Source organism: Penaeus vannamei, chromosome 7, assembly GCF_042767895.1.
Source record: "Penaeus vannamei isolate JL-2024 chromosome 7, ASM4276789v1, whole genome shotgun sequence".
NCBI lineage: Eukaryota > Metazoa > Arthropoda > Malacostraca > Decapoda > Penaeidae > Penaeus > Penaeus vannamei.
In genome coordinates this window covers 17,155,293-17,165,292 of record NC_091555.1, presented here as the reverse complement: position 1 = coordinate 17,165,292, position 10,000 = coordinate 17,155,293, and the positions used below count along the sequence as shown (strand labels likewise).

The window sequence follows — 10,000 nt, the reverse complement described above, 5'->3', positions numbered from 1 at the left end:
TGGGTTCTGCTGGACGTGACATTCTGCAAAAGATCTGTAGTTTAGATAAAAATGAAAATGAAAAATAAAGGGTTATTCATAGGGAGGGAGAGGTGTCAGCTTTATTTTCATTTATTGGTTGGTGGGGGTAGGGATCAGTTTAGTTTAGTCTGTTAGTATATTGTGTGGGGTAATGTACATTCTTATTTCATGCTTACCAAGGAAGGAGCATCATCAAAAGGTTCTCCTGTGATTGGTTTGGAGAGACAAGTTGGTACAAATACTATGGGGGACTGGTGGTGTGTTTGTGGGGGATATATAGGTCTTATGATAATTCTTATTTGAATTTCCTACAATTCACTCGTCAAAAGAGGTCCCATAAGGTGCTGGTATGATTGATGAGACAAAGGAATACAAGGGGGTAGGGAAATAGAGGGTAGTTCTGAGGCACTGGAACAGGAAGAAACTTACCATACATTACCAGAATTACTTCCTCACACAACCATTCCCCTCCGTCTTACCACAAAAAGTTTTTGAGACATTAGAATTTAAGAATTCAGCACAGACCAAACATTAATAGTCTAAGTATGCTCAAAAGAACATTCTCTCACTTTTTTTGGGGGGGAATTAGGAAATGAACCATTGAATGTGAATGTTGAGAATTTTAATAACACTGTATTTTCCTTTACTTCTGCAGATCAATTTTCATTGCACAGGTCCATTCCTTCAACATCATGTAATTTTTGTGTACTTTTGTTCACCAAAGATTTATGTGCAACATTAACCTGTCAGTTGCTTGGTATTCCAGTAAAGACCAACAAGCCTACTCCATATACAGTAATACATATTCTGGTAATACAGACCTTTCTAGCAATTCATTATCAAATAAAGAACTATAGCAGGCAAGTCTGTTGTCCTTTGCCTTTGCCTGAGCACTAATGGTATGGAGGCCATAGTATCTGCTTGGCATTACACCAATATTTCAAATGGATTTGCATAGAAAATAATGGTGAGAGAAAAAAATCTGCTTTAGAAATGAACTGTGAACATCTTTTTTACTCCTTGGATCTAGGTGTCTTGCAACCATAAATGGACCAAAATCTGAGCAACAGATTTTGGCTACTTGAATAGCGGCTTTCCTTGGAGTTTGGCTTGTAATCCAGGCCCACAAGAACACCATTCTTTGCAGTGTTATTAGGCCTTTTTCTCCATGGTGGGCAGGAATAGGATCTTTAGCATGGAAATAGTAACCTACCTGGAGCCAGTGCTCTTCCAGCCACAGATCATGGAGGTACATTCCACCCTTGTATACTGGTGGAAATAATGCAAGAACTCCTTCCCTACAAGCCCACAAAGATTGTCGTCTTGCAAGATGACTCATCATCTGCATTCATAACGTGTCATTCCCATCACCCATGCCCTCAAATGAATTTTTCATGTCACATTCCTGTCATCCTGGCCCTTTACCAATATTTTTTCATAGCATGAGGATCATATCTCCTGGATCTAATGGGTTACTATTCAAAATCTTTTGTAAAATTAAAGCTTTCCATAGAGGTGACTGTTTAAACTATTGGCATGCAGTATATACACTGTCAATTGTGTTTCTTTCTGTTGATTTTGTTCAAATATCGATCACTTCACAATTGCTTAGTTATCAAGGAGACAATTACTAGGCCTAGGTCTCAACTGTTTATCTCACATCTTTAGTTTTGGTGAAAAAATATATATATACTGTGATTGTCATTACTGACAATATCATTATTATTATACTGTTATAAACAGTACCAAGTGTAATTGATATAAAAAAAATTCCTTTCCAAAACTCAACAAACATAATAAATGGGTAATAAAACAGGTAGGTCTAGTAGGTCTAGTCCTTGGTAATTAAGCACTTGTGAAGCCATATATGTGTAAACAAAACTAATGCACTCGATTCACTGTGGATATGCCATGTATAAATACTATCTCAGTATCTAAACTTTAAAGGAAAGCTGCAGGGACTTTTTCTAGTACCTGTATTACCTTTATTCTATCCAAATTTATTTGACTTGTGATTTATGGTGATTTATTTGACTTGTGAATATGGCCTACAATCTCAAAAATGAGATAAACAATCACCATGGTCTCTGCTTCAAGTTTGGCAAAGGCCAACAAAGCTCAACCAATTACATTTTGGCAAGAAAGAGCTTTAACTATTTCCTAATCTGAAAATGAATCTACTATGGAGGCCTACAAGCTCTATGCTCCTACAATATACATGGCAGAGGTTTGTTGTTGTCTGACAAGTACTGATAGGCCAATGAAGGTGTGCCAAGGACAGGTGCAAGAGTGTCTTCTTGACATTTACCTCCATACATATCATTACTTTCAGTGTAATATATCCAGGTAATCCTAGTAAGTTATAAGATATAAAATCCCATAACAAGCTTTGCAGTTTGGCATGTACATTTCAAGCTTTTGCACAAACAAAACTAAATGCTTTATTCATTCATAACAGAACATGAGGAAAACTATGGGAAATGCCATGTGAGTGCAAAGACAACACTATCAGCCAAGCCTCACAGCAGAACATGGATGTTGGCACTTTACTATGCATTGTAAAGTAATGACATAAAAATACAGAACATTTCAGTATATCATAAACCTAAATTATTTTACTCTGGGATCTGATGACTTGCAATACTTTAAACCTATCTCTATTTGGAAATATAGAAAAATGACAAGATCAAGCTTTTAACAAACATACACAGCACTACTAGCTATAAAAAAAACTAGGTCAGATCCAGGGAGGGTGTATGTCCCCCCTATTTTTTGCAGGTTGATTTTTTTTTGTATTTCTTTTTTTGTATTTTTGTTCTTGCTTAAGTTCCTTGTATCCACACAAGGAATAGGTCTATGAATACCAGAGCATTCAACAGAAGCTTGGATGAAGAATACATTAATATGTTCTCAAGCCAGTAACGGCAGTAGACAATATAGTGACTGATTCTGTGTATATCATTTACATTTTACTCCGCAATTTCCCTGATACCTTTCATGCCCTTCCCTACAATCAGGGTTAAGAAAATAGGTGTTGGGGGGGATTCCGCGCAGTAAAACTTATATATTTGGATTATGGACAGTGACATGAATCCAATGATACCGAAACCGTTGCATTCCGTGATGCAGACATATTAGAAAAAAATTACCGTACTTGCTTTTGCCTCCAAGCCTTCAGAACTCTAACAAGAGGGAATCAATTATCCATATTCTACATTCTGGGATAATAGAGCTTCTAGACTACCCACAAATAAGATGCCTTTTGACCATGTATTTGAATATACTACTTCAATAAATGCACTTATATTCACTTGACATTGTTTACCTCGTGCTCAAATTTCTTCAAAAGGCGAATCTGACATGCCACTACAATCAAGTAAGAAGTTACATTTAATAAATATAAGTCATAAGAGCAAAACACAAATTTCCTTCATCAACGTTGCACTTCTCAGAATGAATAAAACATTAAAATATCCATTTAAGTTAGAAATGGCGTTTTCTCACAGTATAATATACCTTTTGACAACGTATGCCTTATGAAATGTGAATTTGTATTGCTTGTAAACACACAGTCTTGAAGAAGGATCCTGTAATCGAGGTTTCTTTTGGCATACAATTCCAATAAGATAAGGTGCACCAATTCACAGAGACAATATGGCAATAAAGAATTTTATTGTGATGTTTTCACTTATAAATAAGGAATCATGAATGCGAAATTATACTAGAAAAATGCATTAACTCAGAAAGTAAACCGTATTTAGTGGTAATCAAATTCGTCTGCTTGTGTCATATCACGCGTTTTTACGTGAACAGAAGTGCGAGATACTAAGCATTTCGACCTTAAATATATGTTCTTCCACAGTACAAAGGGACATGGAGCAATCAGAAGTCATTTGATTGTAATTTGAGAGAGAAAATAATTATGTGACAGAAGAAGCGAACATTTCGATCACTGTCACTGCTTTTTTTCTAGCATGAAATATATTTTGCCAATTATAGTTTAAGAAAGGGAAACAATGAAATTGATAACATTATAATCTATCTGGAAATAAGCAATATATTTTTTTTTCTGAAAACCCATTCTTTGCGGCTAGTATTTTATAGATAAATTTACTATATGATTTTGACATGAGGTTTTGATAAGACAATGATCATAGTAGTTATGCTAAAGAAAAAAAATGACGATCATGGTATTACTTGGAGCGTGTCTGTTGTGTCTACCCGTCTCGATCTCCATTAAACTCCAGAAAACTAAAACTTTTGACATAGGAATTTAGGTAGACGGGAGAGTATAAAAACAATACTTTTTCGTTGACCACGTGCTGCACAGTGCTCGTAAAATGCAATATCCGAAAAATGTCAGATGCCATTTGGTATTAGACGTATTCCGTTTCACACACGCGCGCGCGTGTGCGTATGTGTGTATGTGTGTGTCTGTTTATGCATACATAGGGGATGAGTAGTAAATTATGATGACAGTGATAAGAAGGAGCATTAATATTATTACTATTATTACTACTGCTACTACTACCATTACTATTAATGATTATAATTATATGATAATAATAATCTTGATGATAACAGCAATATTAATAGTAATAAGTATTGATAATGATATAAATGACAATGATAACGATAATTATGAAAGTACTACTACTAATGATATTGATAATGATGATGATGATGATGATAATGATAATGATAATAGTAATGATGATAATAATAATGATATTGCTGTTATTATTATTATTATTATTATTATTATTATTATTATTATTATTATTATTATTATTATTATTATTATTATTATTTTATTATTATTATTATCAATAGTGATGATAATAATAGTGATAATGATGATGATGATGATAATAATAATAATAATAATAATAATAATAATAATAATAATAATAATAATAATAATAATAATAATAATAATGAATAATATATCACAATAGTAATAATCATGCTAGTAATGCTATTGTGATGATAAAAGTAATGCTAATGATTAAGATACCATTAATGGCGACTATAACAGTAATGGTATGATTATAATGATGCTGCAAATGAAAATGGTAATAATATAAAATGGAAATAACGACGGTGACTCAAGATATTAAAACTAATTACACTGTTATTCCTGTCATAATTCTCATTGCTCCTATTATCATTGTTGTTAGCTCTCCTCATTATCATTATAATCATTATTATGGTGTTGTTATTAGTAGCAGTGTCGCCATCGTCGTGGTCGTCATCATCATCATCGTCATCATCATCATCATCATCATCATCATCATCATCATCATCACTATCATAATAATGAAAATAATAATGATAATCATTCTCATCATCATTATCTTTTAAAATATTATCCTCCTCCTCATCCTCATCATTGTCATTATTATCAGTATTATTGCTTTATATTTCTTATCATTACTATCGTCATTACTATTATCATCATTACCATTATTATTGTTATTATCGTTGTTGTTACTATCTTCATTATCTATGTTATTATTATCTATTATTATTAATATTATTATCATTAGAATTGCGATTATTATCATTGTTATCATTATCATAATGATTATTATTATTATTATTATTTCAGTATTAATGTCATTATTATTATTATTATTGTTGTTTTGTTGTTGTTGTTGTTATTATTATTATTATTGCTGTTATCATTATAATCATTGCTGTCATTATAATTATCATCAATATCCTTATCATTACTATTATCATCATTATCATTATAATAATTGTTATTATGATTTTTATCATCATTTTCCTTATTATTAATGTTGCTGTTATTATTATTAGTAGTAGTAGTAGTACTAGTAGTACTGCTATTATTATTATTATCACCATTATTATTATTATTATTATTATTATTATTATTATTATTATTATTATTATTATTATCATCATCATCTTTATTATTATCAGCATCATCATTAGTGTTATTAGTATTATCATTATTGTTATTATTATCCTCATCATTACCACCACTATTATTATCATCATTATTATTATTTTGTTATCTTTATTATTATTATTACTATTGCTATTGTTATTATTATCATTATCTTTAATATTCATTTTGTCGTTGACATTGCTGTTAGTGTTATTTTTTTCCTTATCATTGTTCATAATTTTGCCATCACCGCAATTCTCATCGTTATCATTATGATTTATATGATCAATGATGATGATAACAAAGTTATCATTATCATAATGATAGTAATATAGATCAATATCATAACCTGGAAATATAAATAATATTATTTGGCAAGCATATACCGGCAGAGTATGGTAACGGAATAAGAATTAACCAATTTTATAGCACTTGTTCGTGATGCTAATTAGCGCATCTCTCTATATCGGTAAGTATGGTATTTTTCTGGTTCTTGTACTGCTTAATCATCACTGTCTCTTGAGTCTAGCGTAGGTTAATCTATAAATTATTGGACTAAATTTCCAGACAGGTTACAACGCTTGGAAGCCGTATATATCCAGTTTGGTTATTGTCTCTCTCTCTCTCCTGTCGTTATCTCTCTTTTTAAGTTAATTTCCTTGTTTATGAAGGATTGTGTTGTTAATATACTAACTTTGCCAAATGTATTAGGGATGAAACAGTTCGAGGAAATGTGCGTCAGGAGATATAGTTTGGAGAGGGGACTTTTTGTTCGCTAAATACACTCGTATGGCAGCCACGTGATCTGCAAGGAGGTTGTGGGAAAGAGCTTCCAAGGGGGAAGCTCAGTGTGCAGACTGTCGCGAGTGGCATCGCTGGAGTGTCTCCGCTGGCCATGGCAGGACGTCGACGATCGCCCAGGGTGCAGCAGGGAGGAAGTGCGTGGACCGGAAGCATCCAGCAGGAACTCATAGAAAAGCTATGGGTGGCGATCTTGACTTACGATTCCTCCTCTTCCTCATCTGCCGAGGCTGCGTCCCAGCCTGAAGCTAAGTGTGAGGAGACGGAAAGTGATGAGAGTAGTGAGAGTGACGAAGATGACGAGGATGTTGATCTCAGTGACGGCGATGGGGGGTACGCGCTGGTCAACCGCTGCGACCTCTTTTCCGTGGCTGCACGCCAGATGCAAGAAAATGAGGAAAAGGCGACGTTAGCCTCGAAGAATGATGACGGAGAGCAGAAACTCACCAAAGGACAAGCACAAGCGGAAGCCAGAATGTCAACATCGCTACTAGAGGACGAGAAAATCGATCGCCCTCTTCCCCGTCCCATTTCGCTCAGTCTTAGAAATGTTTCTTCCAAGCCGACTAAAATTCCTCAGTTGTCCCCGCTATCACCAACCATTTCATCAACAGCAGGTTGTAGCAGAGGGGCTACGGGGGCTGACTCAAGCGACGTTTTTAGCCCCAAAAGTTATTCGCTAACGACAGTGACTCCTAGCAAAAAATTCACATCTAAAATCCCACTTAGTCCTTCATTAAGAAGAAAAATGTTACAACCGCGGGATAGACTGGCTTCAGACCCGACGCCAAAAAGCCTGACCGTTAAAGCTCAAAGCAATGAAATCGCAACGCGTTACCGACGGTCACTAACCCCAGACCCGAAACCTTTCAAGCAGCGACCACGTGCCATAAGTACGCACAAGGCCGCAGCCATGGTGGGATCTGCAGGAGGGAGAGAAAATGGCTGTAAAATTTCTCGGACAGGCAGCGGCTGGAGTAAGAACAAAAACAGCAGAGCAGACGGTTATAAAATAGATTCTTCGAATACATCGCGAAACAGTTTTAAGGGAAAAATAGAATCAGATAAGAACAATAAAATCAAACAGACGCGCGAAGCAGGAAATACCTCGAATGCACAGAAGCCTGTTCAAGAAGCAAAGTCTAGGGTACCAGATATTCCTAAGAGGATTGGTAAGGGCAATTCCTCAATATTTGCTCAAGAAAGTAAAGTAGAAGAAAGAACCAAACGTAGTTTAGGAAGTGGCAATACCACGGGTACTTTTCAGGTGCATGGTACAACGAAGATTACAAAAGGTGCAAATAAGGAAGAACATTTAAAAGACAGAGATTCATCTCGTGTGAAAAGTCCTCTATGCCAAAGAAACACCAAAGAGAAAGATAAAAGTGTCCAATCTGGAGAAAATACGAAAGTAAAATATGTAAACAAAACTTCGACGCAACTAAAACTCAGAGAGCAGCGTCTTTCACCTAAACCAAGTGAAAGACGACTGCCAGCGAAACTTCGCAAGGACGAAAACGACTCTCCTGTCAAAAGACGCCCGGAAACGAATACCGAGCAACCGAGACAAACACCCAATAAAAACGAAAAACAACAACGAACCTATGCTAAGAGTACCTCTGGATCGCAGATCAAACAACGAACACGACAACAATGTACTTCCAACGAACAAGAAACCAATTCGAGGAGAACGACAGACCCACCGGAAGAGGACACCGGGTCTTCGTGCGCCGCCAGTGCTGGAAAACCCGAGGCAGAATGCATGAAGCCGTCCTGTTTGGAGAGCTGTCTGAAGGAGGCGATTCTGGGAGTTCTACAAGGTCTTCCTGAAGGCTGGATTCTGGTAAGACCCTTTTCTTACCTGTTCAGAAACTTTTAAAATTTGGTATATATACTATGTATGCGAATATATGTATGTATATATATATATATATATATATATATATATATATATATATATATGTATGTATGCATGTATGTATGTGTGTGTATATATATATATATATATATATATATATATATATATATATATATATATATATATATATATATATATATATATATATATATATATATATATATACACGCACACGCACCCCCCCCCCTACACACACACACAGTTAGAAAGTTAGAAATTTGCCGACGCACATTAAGAAACGTAAGTTTTGATGCGGATTCCTTATTTACAAATGTCCCGCTTGATGACGTGCTAGATTTTCTTGAAAGGAAACTTTCTTCGTTTCATCAGAGGATCCCTATTCCGGTCAATTGCTCTATCGATCTCATTCGATTGTGGACAAATAATGTCTTTACATGTTGATGACATTTTTTCTGTGGCAAATGAACCGTTAAGATTTCGGTGATTTTTTCAATAGACTAAATAACCTCGCTCGTACTATTAACTTTAAAGTAGAATGGGAAGACTCAGGCAAATTACCTTTTCTCGACGTTCTTTTATCCAATGTAAATGGCTCGCTTAAATTTTCAGTTTATCGTAAACCCACCCACACCGCTAATTATCTTATTTTTTTCTCGAATCACCCGTTTTATATTAAGAAATCAGTTGTCTCGTCAATGTTCCTGAGGGCTTATAGGATTTGTGATAACGAATTCATCGATCGTGAGCTTGACATTATTTTTTAGACATCAAAATCAGGATACCCTCGTTTTTCTCAAATCAGGCACATTCATCTGTGAAATGGAAATTTTATAATCATTCCCGTAACATGCAATAGGACAGTGCCAAAAATCTCTTAATTATTCCTTACAACCCGTCCCTCGATGAAAAACGCCGTATGGTTAAAGGAGCTGGCATTGACATCGTTTTTATGTACCCGAACACACTGCGCAATACTTTGATCAGGCATAATATAACTAGCGGTGCTCTTGATACCTCTCCAGGTTTTTACACGATTCCTTGTAAGGATTGCCCGAAATTTTACATAGACCAAACCGACAGAACTTCTAAAAACAAAAAAACATAGACGTGATGTCAGATACGCTAGAGAATCTAATGCTTGTTTTATTCATTTACGTGACGAAGGACATCAGTTAAATTGGAAAGACGCCACATTAGTTCATAGATCGTCAAATTCGCATGAGAGAAAAATAATTGAAGCCCTTCTAATTAGAAAATTGCCTAATTTTAACTTGAGTGCTGGTCAATGGGGGTTAGATGATCTTACGTCATCAAAGCCTTCCCCAGACTCTTCGACCTTGACCCTCCCCCTGATACATACATATATATATATATATATATAT

General features: G+C 35.1%; 2 protein-coding genes across 3 annotated transcripts in view; one reads left to right on the top strand and one right to left on the bottom strand.

Annotated features, from left to right (window-relative positions):
- The window catches only part of LOC113809068 (TIP41-like protein), a 15,423-nt gene extending 11,764 nt beyond the window's left edge, over positions 1–3,659 (bottom strand). Inside the window, exons 1-2 of one of the 2 annotated variants that reach the window (XM_027360555.2) lie at positions 3,538–3,659; positions 1–23 (exon numbers count right to left, since the gene is read on the bottom strand). The exon at positions 1–23 is cut by the window's left edge and continues 145 nt beyond it. In XM_027360555.2, the coding sequence (XP_027216356.1) occupies positions 1–22 (22 nt within the window). In that variant the 5' untranslated portion in view covers position 23; positions 3,538–3,659. Of the gene's footprint in view, positions 24–3,346; positions 3,473–3,537 lie in introns of those variants that run through there. The other variant, XM_070123579.1, reaches the window with a different exon arrangement.
- Positions 3,660–3,785: 126 nt separating this feature from the next.
- LOC113809070 (uncharacterized) overlaps positions 3,786–10,000 on the top strand; it is a 10,905-nt gene continuing 4,690 nt past the window's right edge. Inside the window, exons 1-2 of the mRNA XM_027360562.2 lie at positions 3,786–3,836; positions 6,650–8,582. Coding sequence (XP_027216363.2) covers positions 6,834–8,582 — 1,749 coding nt within the window. The 5' untranslated portion in view covers positions 3,786–3,836; positions 6,650–6,833. The remainder of the gene's footprint in view (positions 3,837–6,649; positions 8,583–10,000) is intronic.